The 18,387-nt window shown below is 39.7% G+C and overlaps 1 protein-coding gene across 2 annotated transcripts in view; it reads left to right on the top strand.

The window, feature by feature from the left end:
- Positions 1 to 18,387, top strand: part of Fer (FER tyrosine kinase) — a 320,970-nt gene that overhangs the window by 247,899 nt on the left and 54,684 nt on the right. For both annotated transcript variants that reach the window (XM_038339140.2, XM_038339139.2), the window contains one exon: positions 1,246 to 1,369. In XM_038339140.2, coding sequence (XP_038195068.1) covers positions 1,246 to 1,369 — 124 coding nt within the window. The remainder of the gene's footprint in view (positions 1 to 1,245; positions 1,370 to 18,387) is intronic.

The following is an 18,387-nucleotide window of genomic DNA, read 5'->3' as shown; positions in this document are numbered from 1 at the left end:
TAGGACCTCTGTTTTGGTTGCTGGCTCTGACCTGCTTGGTTCTCTGAGAGCTAAGCTTCATTACGAGGTACCAACAAGAGCCACATTAACTACCCCAACTCTTGGGAAATGTTGGGTCCCATGCAGCCACCAAGTAGTGTGTCACCTACTTTCATAAACATTATTTAAGCATTTGGTAGCAGGTTTTCTTAAAATAGCCACCTGTTTTGGGGGGGCTAGCACTGAGCCAAGAAGCTGTCTCTTAAAAGAGCTGCACCTCTGCTGCTGCAAACGGCGCCTACCTTGGTAACAACAAGAAACTGAGTTTGACTCCGTTCTTGTGTTTTTACATTCCTATTTGAAGCCTTGTCAGGTCTTATGTGGAAATGCCTGCCCCATGTCAGAATACCGTTTGTTGACAGAAGTTTCTGTCCTCCAAGCTGCTCCCAAGTAACTACTCAGAGCCTTAATATTAATTATAAATGCTCAGGTTTCTTTTTAAATGTAAGCTAACTCTTACATTTAAATTTCCCATATTTCTTATCTATGCTTGCCCTGTGGCTGGGCACCTTTTCTCATTACAGCATGCCCATCTTGCTTCTCTCTCTCTGCATCTGCCTGTGACTGCTCTCTCCTCCCTTCTTCCTCCCAGCATTCTCAGTTTGGCTCTCACACCTAACCTTATCCTGTCCAGCTATTGGCCAGTCTGCTTCTTTATTAAACCAATCACTGAGGCATATACTCACACAGTGTAAAGGAATGTTTCACAGCATGGCTTAGTTTAAAAAGTTTTAATTTTTAGAAGTCCCTAGAAATTAATATCATTTAAGTTTTTATTTAGGCTTTTTTGTTATTGTATGAGATAAAATTTCTTTTTAAATGTCAATAAAGTAAATCAGTGCACACAGTGGCAAAGGGATAAGTTTGTCTTTGACTGCGTTTATGTGTTCGGTGGTTCATGACTGAGGCACTTAATGCACTCGATGCGTTTAGAAAAGTGATGGCACCTGCTTCCCAGGATGTGCTGTTTCCATGTTTCTTTTGTCCCCGCATAAGAAACTGGGACAAAAGCTTCTCATGCTGTCAAGCCTCCTAATAAATATGACATATGACTCTTGTCACAATTCATCTTGTTTCCCAGCCTGGTCTACAAGAGCTAGCTCCAGGACAGGCTCTAGAAACTACAGGGAAACCCTGTCTCGAAAAACAAAACAACAAAAAAAAAAAAAAACAATTCATCTCGTTTCTCTTCCTCAATTTCTCCAGGGGGTGATTTCCTGTCCTTTCTGAGGAAGAGGAAGGATGAACTGAAGCTCAAGCAGCTAGTGAGGTTTTCCTTGGATGTCGCTGCTGGCATGTTGTATCTGGAGAGCAAAAACTGTATACACAGGTAAGGAGTTGTTAGAGACGGTTTCACTGTTGTTACCACAACCCTGCAAAACTAACACATTTTCTGTATTACGACAGCCGATTCCTTTCATAAAGTCTATGTGTTGCTTTTTACATTTTGTGTGAAAGCCTTCTTTGACAGTTTTCCAGGAATACTTGATTCATCCCTTACTAGAGATATAAGTACTTAATTAACTTCGCAATTAGCATTTGCTTTATTGTAATTGTAAATAGCCTGAGATGGCCTACACTGAAGTTAGAAAATTGTTTCATGTGTTGCTGTCATTTTCTGAAATCATAGAATAGCATAATACTGTAAGAATAATTCTTTCCTTCCTAGTGCTGTTTTCTTGTTCTTATTTGTTTGAGACAGGGTCTCTGTAATCCCAGCTGTCCTGGACCTTGCTATGTAGACCAGGCTGGCCTCAAACTCATAGAAAACCACCTGCTTCTGCCTCCTGAGTGCTAGAATTAAAGGGGTGAGCCACCACATCCGGCTATAACAATAATTCTTAACTGTGAAGTTGGCCAAGGGTAAAAAATTTATAATGATTATTTCAAAGGAAATTTTAGAAAACTTATCTCTGAATTTTGTGTAGTGGCCTGGTCCTCCTACTTTACTGATTATGGTTTTATTTTATTTTTTAAAGTTTTTTTAAATTTTATTTTACATGTAAGAAGAGGGTTTCCAGTCCCCTGGGGTTGAATTACAAGTGTTTTTGGGCCACCAGGTGTGCTGGGAACCCTATAAAAGCAGTAAAGCTCTTGACCCCTGAGCCACCTCTGCTGCCCCTAGATTTGGGGTTTAATTGTAGACGAGGGTGACCTTTAATATGGAACGTAGTGCACCTGGAGAGCCGTTGAAGAGTCTGTGCCACGTCTCAGATGTGGTTAAGTGGACAGGGGGAAAATGATGTAGAGCGCTGGTGCGTGCGGGTTTTAGCTGCAGGAAGCAGTGCACCACCCTGCGTGAGCTAGGGGCTCCACTGTCACACTAGGTGCAGCAGCCCTTTCTTGCTGCTGGTTTCTTCATTGTGCTTCACTTTTGAATGAGGTCTGTCATGACACGGCCTTTGACTTGATGCTGTGTTACAAGTATTGATTCCACATTGTGGGGAGGTTGTAAAATACAGAATTACAGCAAAACCACCTCTGCAGCACTCTTTCAATATTGTTCAGCAATCGCATTGACTCTTTAAAAATGTCAGGGTGGATACTATTTTCCTAGTGACTAAGATGACTATGAGTAAGCCATACTCTCTACTTCTGCCTAACTTTGTGTAAATACGTACCAAGTCACACTGTAGAAATTTGTAAACCCTAAGGAACATTTAAGTTTAGACAAGCTGGCGATGAATCAAGCTGTAAGTCTAAAATCATAAAAGGTCTTGTTTTTACAGTTTGAGAAAATTTGCAATTTTTTTCTGAGATTTTAAGGTATTTTGTGCATCAAACATTTCTTCACATTCTCTACAGTAGCTGCTCTTAGAGTTTTCTCTATTAGGCATCTATGGCTGGAAGACTTAAGTAATATGCATTATTATATTATTTTAACAATTTGTGAACCATCTGTAATATGCTGTGTCCTCCTTCTCCCACCACAAATCCTGGGGGTTAAACCTAGGCCTCCCATGTGCTGGACAAGTGCTCTTTCCCTGAGTTAAATCCCAAATCTCTTTCTACTGTTTATTTTGAGACAGGGTCTGACTGTTTTCCAGGGTACGCTTGAATTAAACATGTTATTCAAGCAGGCCATAAACTTATAATCTCCCAGCCCTATAATGATCTTTAATTTTGGTATGCTGCATTTAGGGGAACCATTGCTTTAATTTCATATTATTTGCAGTGGTGACTTTCCCTGAAAGAGGATGGCTTGTTAATCATCATATCAAAACCATTCTACCCTGCAGATGGCAATGGCATTTAATTTTGTTCATCGGTCTAAATCATATCATTATATGATGTAATATTATTTTTCATCTTCCCTTTTAATATGTTTCATATTTTTGCATTCTCTGCGTGACTAGTCATATCAGCGGTGTGTGTTCACTAGCTGATAAGATTTCACTCTCGAGCATCTTGAACAATGTCACTGAGAGTCAGAGTAATAAATAGGTCTCAGAGTTAAATCCAAACTTCAGTGATTCGTATTGGCTCTCTGTGCCATGTGTTAAGAAGAAATCCAGGATCTGCTACAGGATTTGGTAATTGATTAGCCATGTATGATAATCATTAACATAAAAGCCCCAATTTTGTCGTTCTTGGCATTCAGTAACCTTCTGTCTTTATTCTCATAAGTTCATTTCTAATGCTTAGTCTTTGACATGATTTTCACTAGCCATAATATATATAATATATAACCATTGAATTCTTCTAATATATCTCTTATTTCCCTTGCTTATCATGAGAACTAGATGAATTTCATATCCACAGCAGATGGTTTTGGTTCCTTCTTAAACTTAGATGTATTTCTTTTTCTTTTCATTTAATACAGCAATATATGGCATTGTATTGAGAGAATAAATTATTCTTTGTGTTTTTTTAATAGTCATGAGTTTGTTCTTGTGCTCCAGGCTGAGGAGCTATTTCTTTGGGAAAAGTGGTAATTACAATGGAATCAGCTTGCTTTATATTTAAAAATGCAGTCAGTCCATATTATCAAAGATATGCCCAAAATATGTTGTACTTACTTCAGTAAAGGTTTTTTTTTACCTTTGTAATAATTTCTAATCAGAGTATTTTAAAAATTAATTTAAGCAATATAAACCATGATGAAAATTTTTTTATTATTTAGATAATGAATAAATCCATGAGCCTCATTTTTAACATCCTAAAAATTGGTAAAATAAATACATATTGAAGATTATAAAATCAAAGCAACAATTTATAATATGCTTCAAATTGTATGACTTACAAATGTTTACCTGTTCACTGATTCATTGACTAAGTTAGAACTCAGAACGTGAACATACTTCTAATTGTCTCTCTGCCAAATGTTTTTCCTTAACATTTGAGTGACACATTTTCTTCTTTCCCTTTTTCTCTCCCTCCCTTCTTCTCTCCCTTCTGCCCTCCCTCCCTCCTCCTTTCTCCCTCTCCCTCCCTTTCTCTCCCCCCTCTTTCTTTCCTTCCTTCCTTCCCTCCTTCCTTCCTTCCTTCCTTCCTTCCTTCCTTCTTCCTTCCTTCCTTTCTTTCTGTGTTACTGTAAAAAAAACCCAAATAATATTTCATGAAGGAAAAGTAAGTGTGGTGTAAATCCAGTGGAGAAAGTAAGAGAGCATTCAGATATGGCCTGCCTTTGGAATTTGTTTGCCTTGGTTTCCATGAACTTCTGCGACAGTTCTCTTGATAGTTTTTAGCTGTAGCAGTTTCTGCTCATTGATAGAGACTTGAACATGTTTGTTTGGGCTTAATTTTAATCAACTCAACTTTCTTTATAATAACTTCATAAGCCAGAGTGAAATTCTTTTCTGCTGTATCTGAACTCCACTGAGGAACTGTGCTGTGGCATTTTCCATACTGTGCTATCAGATTATTGTCCATGTCATAAAGGGTATTAGCCACGACTAATCCAGAAGTGACGTCATTAACAACATAATCGATACAAGCAGCAATGGGCTGTCTGATTTTATTTCTGATGGATCTCACTGTAAGATTTTATTTTGACTTACTCCTAAAAGTTGGTTGAATGTTGCCATTCTTGGATATTTATGAACATTTAGAAAGTATAAACCTCTATTGTTACATGCTTCAGTTAAAAATCATATCTACACAGAGGTATGAGAATATTACTTAATTCCATTTCATCATCATCAATAACAAAAAGGTGATTAAAAAGTGATTTAAGTCTTTTCTCTCCCCCCCCCCCCTTTTTGGTTTTTTGAGGTAAGGTTCTTGTTATGAAGCAACAGCTCTATAAATTAGTCTGACAGGCCATGCCTAGGACTCCTGAAGGGTTTCTCACGCCCTTTGTCTCCAGAACAGTTGTCTTCCTACTCTGGAGACCTGAGATCTAAGATGCTCCAAATCAGGACACCTGTGAGCACTGTCATAATGACTCAGTGGGAAAATCCCACATTTTGAAACTGCTTTATGTATTTATAAAATTATTATCATGCAATATATATTAAGGTATATGTTAAATATAAAATATATTGCATTTAGATTTAGATCCTGTCCCCCAACATACTCCATTATGTATATTCAAATGATAAAATTATGAAATCTAAAATACCTTGTCCATTTTCAATAAGGAAGATGCACTATGTATTTCACAGACGGAATCACTTAACCTGTGCAGTGGTACAGTGGGACAGTTGTGGTCCCTGACTCCAGATGGCGTAACAACAAAATAATAACACAAAGAGAAAAATCAACCTTGTGATGATATGAGCAAGGTTCTCTGAAAGGGTTATGAAGAATGTATACTATGACCTATTGGTGTTCGTGTGGGGACTGTGTGGTACTGGAATAACACTGAGGTGTGATGATCTATTGCTCGATAGGAGGGAGCGTAGTCTACCTGAAGAAGAGTTAGGAGATGGGAGAGATGGCTCAGTGGTTACGAGGACTTGCTTACTGCACTTCAGAGGACCTGGGTTCAGTTTCCACCGCCACCTCACAACCATCTGTAACTAAAATTCCAGGGCATAGGACATTCTCTTCTGGCCCCATCAGCACTGCACACATAACATTGAACCTGCCCCTTCACACACCCTGTGATCCTGTGATCATTAGAGGCGCTTTAAATAACAGTTCAGGAGAGAATCACAGGGAACGGTCATCCTGACTTCCTCTTGGATGGAGCTGAATGTGGGAAGGACTGAGAGTGTGACAGCAGTGGGAGGTCACTGAGCGGGAGCAGCACAGCTTGGTTCAAAGTCAGATGCATTCTGGAGTCGTCGTCTCTGGTGTCTCTTGTCTGTGTGGCATAGTGTGACCTCAACACACAATATACACATTAGGAACTACACGCATCATCACAACACACACCAACAACAAGTGTGTGGAGCACCTTGACTCAGATTCAAGACTGTTGTGTCATGAATATCCTCTTTTTACCGTGCATATATACAGAGACATAATGGTTCAATTACAGAAAACAAAGATCCTGATTTTTCTTACTGTCATTCTTAGCCTATAAAGATCAAATTAGATTGGATTACATTAGAATGTTTGATTTTTAAAAATTGCTCCTTGATTTGCTGCTTGAGTAGCATTTTAAATTTACTATGTGAATTTTTACTTGGAGTTAGCACTTCTAAAATATTTGAAGTTGTCCTAAACATACTTCCGCCATTTTGTATCTATTTGAAGCAATATGCTCATCATTGACAAAATCACAGCATCAATGAACTCTGAAAAGGTAGTCCTTTAGTATCAATCATTCAACCAAGATTTAATTCTTTTTGTTGTGGTTTGGTTTGTTTTTTTAAGACAGGGTTTCTCTGTGTGTGCTCCTGGCTGTCCTGGAACTCTGTTGACCAGGCTGGCCCTGAACTCACAGAGATCCACCTGCTTCTGCCTTCTAAGTGCTGGGATGAAAAGCATGGGCCACTATCACCCAGCAAAAATTAATTCCTGGTAAATCTTAATTAAATTTAGTTTCTAAAAATAAAAATAAACAAGAATATCCTTCTCATTAGTGTAAAATTTTGACTTAATTTTTAAAAATTGTAATATTCTTTATGCTAAATATTTTAAAATAAACTTCTTTATGAACTATCAGTAAATATTTGATATGTGTATGTGTAATAGATATATAATATATTAATTATAATAATATGCATTATTTTATCACCATAATTATTTAAAATGCCCTAAGCTTGTGGAATCAGTTTAAGAAACTACAGTCTACACAGTGTTTTACATGGACAGAGTGCCTATCGCTCCAGTGACTGTGTTTGTTTCTTTATTGTATTTAGTAGGCCTTGAACAAGTTGGATATTCCTTGGAAGGCTGGGCACCAGACATGTTCTGTCTGCAGACTTCATAATGTGTGCATATACGTGTCTTGGGTAATGCAGACTTTGTAACATGTCCACATGTTCTAAGTACTGTAGACTTTGTAATATGTACAGATACATGCTGGGATATCTTGAAATGAGACTCATGTCTAAGCACAGAACTTTTTGCATCTCATATACGCTTAAATGTAATGCCTGAGGTATTTCATACAATGCTTTCAGCATACCTTGCTTTGATAGCAGCCTGAAACATGAGGTCATGTGTGTCTGCTAAGTAACAACAACTGTAATAAGAGTATTTAGTGAAAACTTCTTTATTTTTTACTTGTATTCTCAGCTGACTGAAAAGGAAAAAACAAACAAAAAACAAATACAAAACCCTGCAATAGCGTCTGGCACTTATAGGTTAAAGAATGGATTCATAGTGAGTCTCAGCTCTGGTTTTGTCCTTGGTTTCAGAGAAGGTCTGTGTGAGACTTTCCTGGCTTCAATGGAAAGGGTCTTTGAGCAATAGGGGATGGGAAGTGAAAGGCCAAATGGTGCTTTGTTGGATGCTCTGGCTTAGATCTGCTGAGAGCAGCAGATGCCTGTGCAGTGGGATCTTAGAGAGATGCTCAGGGCCATAATGCTTTGTTACTGCGGCTCTGAGTAGCTAGAACTTGAATTCCTTTCATTCTGCACTCTATTGTTTAGAGACCTTCCTCTGCCCTTCCTGTTAGCTAAAAATACAGGATTGACAAGAGATGTGTGATAAACAGTAGCTGAGTACACATTTATGACTATCTGGCCTGGACATTTGATGATAATCTTAAATATTTTGTATTGTGTTATTAGTTTTTTGTTCTGTGCACATTTTAAATGAGCACTCTTCATATAGCAGAATAGGAATAAACTTTGACACATGATGGATGAATTGGTCAATAAAAGTTCCAAAGTATTGATATCAGATGACTGAGGACTCTATAAAATAATTGTTTAACTCATAAATGTTAACCTTCCAATTGTATTTTTTCATTTCTTTACACTGTGTAGATGATGAAAGAATTAATCTTATCCGATGGCAAGCTTATACATACATAGTCCAAAGGTCTTTTTGGAATGCCAGTGACATTTATTTATTTTTTATTGTTTGAATGTGATTATTCCAGCGTTATAAGATGACAGTGTCCATGCCTTCCTCCAAATCCTGTCACCAAAGGTGCACACAGCCGGCTGTGCATAGTGTGTGCTGTGTCCTCTGTGCTCTGGGACCATGGTCGCTGCGCACTGGAGAAAGCAGCAATGCATACTGTGTGCTTTGTCCTCTGTGCTCTGGGACCATGGTCGCTGTGCACTGGAGAGAGCAGCAATGCATAGTGTGTGCTCTGTCCTCTGTGCTCTGGGATCATGGTCGTTGTGCACTGGAGAAAGCAGCAATGCATACTGTGTGCTGTGTCCTCTGTGCTCTGGGACCATGGTCGCTGCGCACTGGAGAGAGCAGCAATGCATAGTGTGTGCTGTGTCCTCTGTGCTCTGGGACTATGATCGCTGCGCACTGGAGAAAGCAGCAATGCATAGTGTGTGCTCTGTCCTCTGTGCTCTGGGACCATGGTCGCTGCGCACTGGAGAGAGCAGCAATGCATAGTGTGTGCTGTGTCCTCTGTGCTCTGGGACCATGGTCACTGCGCACTGGAGAAAGTGGCAAAATTTTTCCAGAGTGTTCATTTCTGACATGTATTTTGAAAGTATTGTTAAGGAGCAGGTGTGATGTTGTGTAGTGTGGCATAGGAGGCACCATCGTTGAGTCTCTGTGACCATGTGAGACCAGCCCATTCCTTATGGAGGCAGCAGTGACTCAGACAGAGAACTTAGTTCCTTACCGATGAGAGAAAGCCTGTGAGGAATGTTAGTCCCCACTGGGTAAAGTTCTTAAATTATACATTTTGCCTCTTTAAAAATAGACTTCTAGTTACTCATAATTTAATAAATGGATAAAATAATTGTACCTGTGATTTTTAAGACCTATAAAAATCACAGGCAAGACATTAACATAATCTACAAATGTCTATAACCAAATGAAACATACTTCATGTGAAATTTAAGATTTTCTCATTTTTAAAAATGTCCTTGTGCTATCTTATGTTTTTTTAATTATAAAACTTGGAATGTGTGGTATTTGGATGCATGTGTGCATGTGCTGTTTTCATGTAGGTTTTGGTGCATGTGGAGGCCATAGGTTGGTGTTTGGATGTCTTCCTCTCTTACTTTTAGCTTGGTTTTTGAGACAGGCTCTTTCAGGGAACCCAGATCATCTAATTATCTAGACTGGCATCATCACCAGGTAGATTACAGATTGACACCATAGTGCCTAGCTTTCAGTGGGCGCCGGCAATCCAAACTCAGGTCCTCATGGCAGGCAGTTTACTGACGGAGCCATCTCACCAGTTCCCCGTATCATAAGATATGGTTCTTCTCAAATGTATACCATGTGAAGTAAAGAAAATAAAAATTTTCATGAAAAATATATACTCAAATACATATTCTAGTGCAAACAGAATATTGAGCTTTCTGTATTTCTTTTATAATATCATATACTCTTACTGATTAAATTCTTTTTTCTTGTCTTTGTAATTTCTAAAGTCCCATAGATGATACCAATAAAAAATCCATGTGTTTTTTAATTAAAAAGTTTTAGATTTATCTAATTTATGTATATGAGAGTTTTGCCTGCATGTATGTATGTACACACTATTGTAATTTAGAAAAAAAGTGGCATGAGAGAGAAAGACACCATGAGACAGAGTTCACATGGAGGGGTTTTTATTAGGGGAAGGGAACATAAACGGAGGGAAGGGGAAGGGACCTCTGGGGACAGGAGCAGCAGAAGAGAGAGAGTGGGGGGAACGAAGAGAGAGAGATGGGAGGTGGGCAGGGCCCTTTTTAAAGGGAACATAGTGAATGTGCAGAGGAGCTGTTCTTAGAGGCTACAGCTGAGGGTGTGTACCCGAGGTCAGGCCGGTACATGCCTGAATACTAACATGCACCACATCTATACTGTTGTCCCTGCTTGCCAGAAGAGCATCAGGTTCCAGAGTCTTCTTCAAGAACAGCAAGGTCTCTTAATCACTGATCCATCTCTCTATCCCTACCCATTTAAATGCCTTATTTGTAAAAGACATGCTTCCTACTCAAGGAAAATGAAGTTGGAGCTCTAAAACTGTGTTGATAATTTAATCAATACTGCATTGTGTGGAGGAAAACAAAGAAGAAAAGGGATAAGATTTCTGAAGGAAAAGGTCCCATGCAGCCATCTAAGGTCTAAGAATGGCCAATGAACATTCAATGACTTATTAAATTTTACATGATCACCTTCATTAAAACTTAATAAGGAATTTCTGAGGTAACCTTTTACTCTACTCAGCCAAATGTTCTAAAGTCTTCACTTCCCCCAGTGTAATTGAGGAATGCTTTATCTACTTATTTTGCAAGCATTTAGGTTGAAAAGCAGCCACATGACAAATGCTTCGTAGTCTGCTAAATCCATAGGATACAGCTGAGTGCTCTTCATGTGCAGGATGTGTGGTAGATGCTGGAGATAAAATGCTGAGCACATCAGAGAAGGTGTCTTTCCTCTGGAGCATAAAGTCTAATAAGCAGACATATAATTCATACACGGTAGGATGTAAGCACAGATATCATTTCTTAATGCAATCATGAAAAGCATCTCAGCTAAAGGTTAAAAAGTAACTAAGGGAAAGTGGAAGAGAGGAAGATGATCAGTTAGAAGGAAGACAGGCTTGGAAATGGGAGAGAAAATGACTTCATGGCAGTGAAAGGGATCAGATTGAACTGGATTGACTGCTGACTTGAGATTTGATCTGAAGGTTTTGCAGCATGAGACTATGAAATAGAGCAGGCTCATGGAGTTGGTCTTGACCCTCAGAGCTAGGGGAAGTCACTGTAGTGTTCCAAGAGGGGAATTCATGTTTATTATAAATCACTGTGGCCTAGAAGAACCAAGACCACGCTGAAGGGAAATAGGACTGGGCAAGTGTTGACTGAGCTTTCTGTCCTGCCCGGTTCCCACAGTCATTAAGTCCCATAGAAATCACACATTAGTTATAAACTGATTGGCCCATTAGCTCAGGTTTCTTATTTACTAATTCTTGTAACTTATGTTAGCCCATTATTCTTGTCTATGTTAGCCACGTGGCTCAGTTCCTTGTTCGGCGAGACAGTCACACCTTGCTTCTTCTGTGGCTGGGTCAGGACTGCAGACTGCACTTCCCTCTTCCCAGCATTCTTGTTGCCCCGCCTCTCCTGGTCGCCCGCCTCTACTTCCTGCCTGGCTACTGTCCATTCAGCATTTTATTAAAAGTAACACAAGTGACAGGATAAAAGACCATTGTTCCACAGCAGGCAAGGAAGCTTTCACGGACACAGCGACAGTGGAATCAATACCCTGGGCTGTACAGCTGAGTACTTGGATTCTATTAGAAACTCTACAAGACAATGTTTTGTTTGTGGGCAGGAGAGCATTGTGTTTAAGGTTTAATTTGTAGCATGTTGAACGTGGAATGTCCATAAAATAGTTTTGAAGCTATTAATTGTGCAAGTTAATATTATGTATATATATTTTTATATAAATATATTTTTATAACTCTGATACGTATATATCAGGGGGAAAGCCTGATTTAGATATAACCTTGTGAAAATAGTGGGAACCATATGGCGGACTGAGGCAGCAAAGCTTTGAGTTAGTCAGTGAAAGACAAGTTTAAAGATGAGCACATGCTAGGATAATCCATGAGAAGTGGACATACGATTCTTGTGGTTCACAGTTAATTTTGCCTTCAGATTTAAAAAAAAAAATACTCAGCATCAAATTACTTTTAATTTAGGATGATAGTGTACCACCGGTCTACAGATAGCAAAATAATAATGTTTATGTGACTTATTTAAATCACCATTCTGATGGCTGAGTGCTTCCTTTAGAGCCCTAAAACAAATTGTATTAGCATTGGTAAGTTTCCACTCCCACAAGAACAACACCTAGATAACAAAAGGGAAAGGTATTTTATGGTCTTCAGAAATTTCTCAGATTCCATTCCAATGAATTATGTAAGAAAAACAGATTTGTAGAAGTTCCATGCATGGAAATCATTGTATTGGGGGAGGGGCATAGGAAAAAATCTAGAGACTAACATCATTCTTTTTTTGAAACCTTCGTTGTATTTTACCAGAACTCCCGGTGATCTTTGAAACAAGCTAGCAATGAAATAAGTGAGCTGCTTGATTCTCCTCTCCAGCACCAAGTATTGGAAAACAGTAGAATATATGGCTATTTTTCTTTCTTTTAAGTTTATTTTATTTATTATGTATACAGTGTTCTGTCTGAATGATTTCTTGCACACCAAAAGAGAGCAGATCTCATTATGGATGGTTGTGAGCCACCATGTAGCTGCTGGGAATTGAACTCAGGATCTCTGGAAGAGCAGTAAATAATCTTAACCTCTGAGCCATCTCTCCAGCTCCCAGCTATTTTTTTTCCACATCTCGAGACACATATATTGGTTTTTCTAAAATAGAAACATTTTCCCTTTTTTCCATAATAACAAAACAAATTTAGAAACAAACTTCTCAGGAAACAAAGTATATTTCTTTCTTCCGTAGGTTTTTCTAGTCATCTGTTGAGGTTTGCTAATACCTACCTTGTAGTCAGTGCTTGTGAGGTTTAATCATAATAAGAGTCATAAAAGCCTTTCCAAAATCTAATTGATTATAGCATTCAGTTACTATTCAGGTGTCAAGGAAGGAGTTGGATGCCAAGGCATCTTAAAAGATGGAAATTAAGAGCATTTTGATCAGGAAAGAACTTGGCTAAAGATGTTCTAGTTTTTTTTTTTTTTTTTAAAAAAAAATACTTGAATAGTGTATTGAAAGTGTAGACAAGAACCATACTTAAGTAAGAAGAGTGTGGCCTTCTGTATCCTCTCCAGACACTCACCCTGTCGGTCCCTGTGGCAGAAACTTGGGTGGGCAGCAATGCCAGGTATCTCAGGGCCTTCCTTGGCTGCGGCTGCCCAGCAGGCCCAGGCCGATCATATGCCAGAGCTTTTTGGCTGCACATACACTCACTCTTACATTTCCATATCTCCATTTGCAGGGCTTTATTTACTTAGAAGAAACAGACTGTGTTGTTGAGAAAGCCTTTTCAGACATGCCTGTGCCTGCTAGATTTCTTTATGGAAAGGGAGAATTCACTTTTCCCCAGTGCGTTTTTATGACATCACCATTTCAGAGCTCAACTGAAGTCATCTGATCAAACATTCAAAGGCTGCCATAGGGGGTATCTAGGAGGTAAGAGGCTGTGACGCTCTGCAGTGATGCTGCCTGGATCTCACGGAGAAGAGGGCACATTTCCCCTCACGGCAGCACAGAGCAGTTCACATTCCCATATACCTGCGCCTTCTGATTCACTGCCTTTCCTGCTGTCTCTGCCTGTGTTAGAAAGTATGGCCGTGATCTAGAGCCTCTGTACTTTGCTGAGAGATGTGAATAGGCCTTGAGCACTCCAGACCCCGAGGATTCGTCTTCCCAGTTGACAGCTGCAGAGTTCACGGATAAGGAGGACTGTTTGCCTCTGCTAGAATGAGTGCTGTCTTCTGCTGTTTGTCTCGATCAGTTCTAAATTCCCCTGCTGTGTACTTACCATGTGAGAATGTCAGCAGACCTTTCAATCTGCTGGAGTGGAAAAAGAAACAGTGTGGATCACAGAAGCCCACCAAAATATATTCCTTTCTCATTTTCTAACAACAACCACAAAAAGCAAGAGAATATGAAACTCTGGGTAGTTTGGGAAGTTTTTATAGTCTGTAAAAAAGATTCTGAGAGCCATTTCCAAACACTGTTAAAAGAGATCTCATTCTTACCTCTGGGTGCAGTTCAGATGTATCCAAGAATGTTACTGAAACTCTTGTCTCTGGACTGCTTCTAAGGTGCTTCAAATTGTGGTTTTATGTATCCATCCTGGGAGCCTCTTGAGGCAGAACCATGTTCTCTTCATGTTGAAGAACATCCTTGTTGACAAACACAGTGCCTGGCATGTAGTACGACCAAGTAACTCATGCATCAGACAATTAAATGAGGGTTAAGGATAAAAGAATCTTGATATTTTTTTTAACAACACAAATTATTCTTGATCTTAATATTTATGTTTTATGATATATGGTAAGGAAAATAAATCTGCCTGATTTGCTCCAGAAAAAATATACTCAAAATATGATCTCCTACTAAAGCAGTGGATGCTTTAATATGCAAGAGGAAAACCACGGAGAATAAATTAAACAAGATACCAAAAAAAAAGAATACACACACACACACACACACACACACACACAAAGTCCTAAGAATGGCACCTTGTGGTGTCGTGAGTGAAGGTGGCATTCCAAGAATGGAAGTGTTTGTCCCTGCAGAGTGATCTGCATGTGCATAGTCATGAGTGGCATTCTTCACATGTTGCCTCCCACTGTCTCTGATACACAGAGACTTGCTATGCAGTGGACCAGGAAAGGCCTTGTCTTTTGTAATTCGCTGTGGGTGCAGTGAGAAGAAGCCAGTGGGCAGGTTAGAACGGTGACTCAGCAGTTAGAGCACTTGCTGCTCTTGCAGAAGACCCTGGTTCAGTTCCCAGCACTCACATGGTGGCTCACAATCATCTGTAAACCCAATTTCAGGGCATCTGATGTCCTCTTCTGAACTCCATGGGCTACAGACACACATGCAGACAAAACACTCATACACATAAAGATATATCTTTTTTAAAAAGTTTTGAAAAGCCATTTAGCACACAGAAGACTAAAACTGATATTGGTAATTCTTTTGAGTTTCCCAGTACTATCGTTCACTGGTTTCTATTTACCCTGTCTGAATCATTATAGCACTGCAAATATATCAGCATATAAAAGTAAACTTTATTAAAATGATAACATTTAATAATGCTGGTTTCCCATTTTTCATGTGGGAATGTCAGGAACTGGTAGCTTCTGAGGACAGATGGAGCTTTACATGAAGCCTCTGAAGAGAATAGGTGGACATCTGGATCCCTGCTCTAGAACTTTATCTTGAGGGCCAACGCTGAGCTATTCTAGGTCTGTGCTTCACAAGGTCTTCCCGCTGCCACTCATCTGAAATACTGTCGGATGGCAAGTTCTGAAAGAGAGCTAGAAGCATTTAAAGGAGGATTACGTCCTCCTCTCAAGCATCAAGTCCTACTCCACGGCCTGCACTCCCCTTTGCCTCTGTGTTCTGTGTCTTTGGTATTAGTCATCTTGCCATAGTCATAACAGAAACCTGACATAGTCACTTATAAAAAGAAAGTACTTTGAGCTCACAGTTTGAGGTTCTGGCCCATGACAAGGTGCCACATCATGCCGGGCAGCTCACATCATGGCTGCTCCATAGTGAGAAGGGAAGTGATAGAGTCCTATGATCCAGACAAACCAGGAGGTATATGTAGTGAGAATCAGCAGGCTGCATTCCTACCGCCCAGCTCCCTGCCACCTGGCAAGCTTATGCCCCGAAATAACAATGCACAAATTGTATTCATTTAAACACTGCTTGGCTCATTAGCTCTAGCCTCTTATTGGCTAGCTCTCACATCTTGATTAACCCATTTCTAAAAATATGTGTAACACCACGAGGTGGTGGCTTACCAGGAAAGATTAAGCATGTCTGACCTGGCGGCTGGCTCCATGGTGTCTGTCTCACTGCCTTCTTCCTCCCAGCATTCTGTTCTGTCTTCTCCACCTACCTATGTTCTGACCTATCAGGCCAAGCAGTTTTCTTTATTAATTAACCAATGAAAGCAACAGATAGATAAAAGACCCACCTACATCAGGTATAATTTCAAATATAAATTCCAAATAGATTTAACTCTTAACTATAAATATAAAGTATGTTGTGAAGAATTATTTTAATTTCTGGGTTCTATCACCATATCCATTCATTTGAGATTATTAATGCTAATTAAGGTTTTACATTTTTCTAACATATCATTGTAAAATCTCTGAAAGTTAAAGGTTGTTTGGTAGAATTGGCCCAGTTACTAATGAGTTGTCCAAGGTGAGTGGGGGTGACTCCTGGGCTCCCGAGCCCCAAACTGAACTGTGCGGAGTGGTCGTGCATGGAAAAGGCCTTGTCTGGGCACAGCACAGTGAGTGGCATTCGAATAACAAGTTATATGGGAAACGCTCCTCAGTCTGTGAGCTTTTTGAGACTTGTGATAAAGGTGGGTTTTTTAAATGTTGGGTTATCCAATTTAGAATTGTCAGATTAAAGTTATTTGAAGGAATTTCTTTTTTAAATTTTAATCATTATTTGTGTGCTTGTGTGTGCTTGTGTGATGACTATGAGCTCATATGTGATGGCTATGGGTACATGTGTGATTGCCATGGGCACATGTGTGATGGATATGGGTACATGTGTCAGTAAGTTTCATTTTAGTGCTCAACCACACAGATTTTGTAGGATTCTTCTTCCAGGAAAGAGTCCTCTGCTCTTTTTTGAAAAATCAGAAGTGTCAGCTTCTGATGACTGATTTCTGATACTCTAATTATTAAAATTTTTAGTCACTTTTCCTTTCTTATTAAAAAATGAAGACTTTTTAGTGAAATCTTTTCCTTTTTTTCCCACACACTCTTCTTTTTTCAAGCCATGTTAAACATCTTTGTGCTTAGCATATTTTATTTCTGGTATAAAAAAATTTTCATCAAGAGGGCTTTCATCCAAAAGAAGATATGAAACACACCTAGACACCCAGGCTGTGACATGGAGCAAACTGAGGAGCCAAAAAAATTAGATTCAGTGGTTTAGTTTAGGAGAACATGTCTTCGGATGGTCAAAAAAATGAGAGAATATAGTCTGTCTGGGCCTGTAGGAGTTATCATGTGTTCCCCTGACCGCCTAAGTCTGACCACAGCTGTGTTCTGGGGAGGTCTTCACACTTCCAAGATGTCTGGCCTACACTAGGGAGATGGGAACCAGTGAAGGTATTTGTTGCCAGTTTCTTTACTAGTAGATGCTGATAAGTAGCATCTTACTGAGCCCACTTAGAGCTTTAACAGAATCGTTTGCTCTGTGACCTCGGTGGAAGGCTTGCCTATTCCTTTCGCTTCACAGAGTTTTCAGTTTTCCCCCTTTTAAGGGAAATTCTGTAAGACGATCAAAACAAAACCGTGGTGTCGGTGGATCACACTGATTCCCTCTGCAAGCACAGCTCGGCAGCTTGTCATCTGAAGTGTCCACAGATGCATTAGACTCCTGGTTCTAAGACTGCCTGTCAGCATGATCGTGTGTTTAAACGCTGCTGACCTGCCTTGCTCAGAAAAATAGTAGTGAGCAGCCTGCTCTGCCGATGGCCGTGACTGCAGGCTGCCAGCCTTTTGTGATCATTGTTACCTGTGGAGCTGCGTCCCTGAGCTCTTTGTAAGTAAAGACAAATGCGTAGTTTGAGTGCAGGCAAAGAGAATTTTAAGGATAATGTCATTTTCTACTTCTTGTGTGTAAAAAACTATTCATTAGGTCAGAGTACTAAAGCAGAGCGGATAATAGCAGTAAAAACCCTGTGTGTTACGATGCTTTCTTTTCAAAGGTCAAAGAACAGAAGAGAGTGGAATTTGGAGGCTTACGATGAAAAGTGTTTTGCTACTTTCTGTCATAAATACCAGAGACCTTGGAAGGGGACCTACTGTGAGACAATTTGTCCCAGCATTCAGCTTTCATTTCATCTTAACAGATGGGGTCTTTACCTTTATTTGAGGGGCTGTGAGCACTACTGACGCTTCCCAGCTCACGGTGCATCTCCATCGTGGCAAGATGGAAGCTCCAATCCCGGAGGATTGGAGGGGGGAGCTCAATTCACATTCTTATCACTGCTGCTTTGTTTCTGATTCTTTAACCTGTTTATTAAACATCCCATGTCTGTGGGTCCTCGATACCCAGTGTCAGCAAAGAAACTTACAGCAAGGAGAACAGAAACCAGGGCCTGGAGAGATGGCTCATTCAGCAGCTAAGA

Source organism: Arvicola amphibius, chromosome 8, assembly GCF_903992535.2.
Source record: "Arvicola amphibius chromosome 8, mArvAmp1.2, whole genome shotgun sequence".
NCBI classification, from domain to species: domain Eukaryota; kingdom Metazoa; phylum Chordata; class Mammalia; order Rodentia; family Cricetidae; genus Arvicola; species Arvicola amphibius.
The sequence above is the reverse complement of the archived record's forward strand: the minus strand, read 5'-3'. Positions and strand labels throughout refer to the sequence as shown.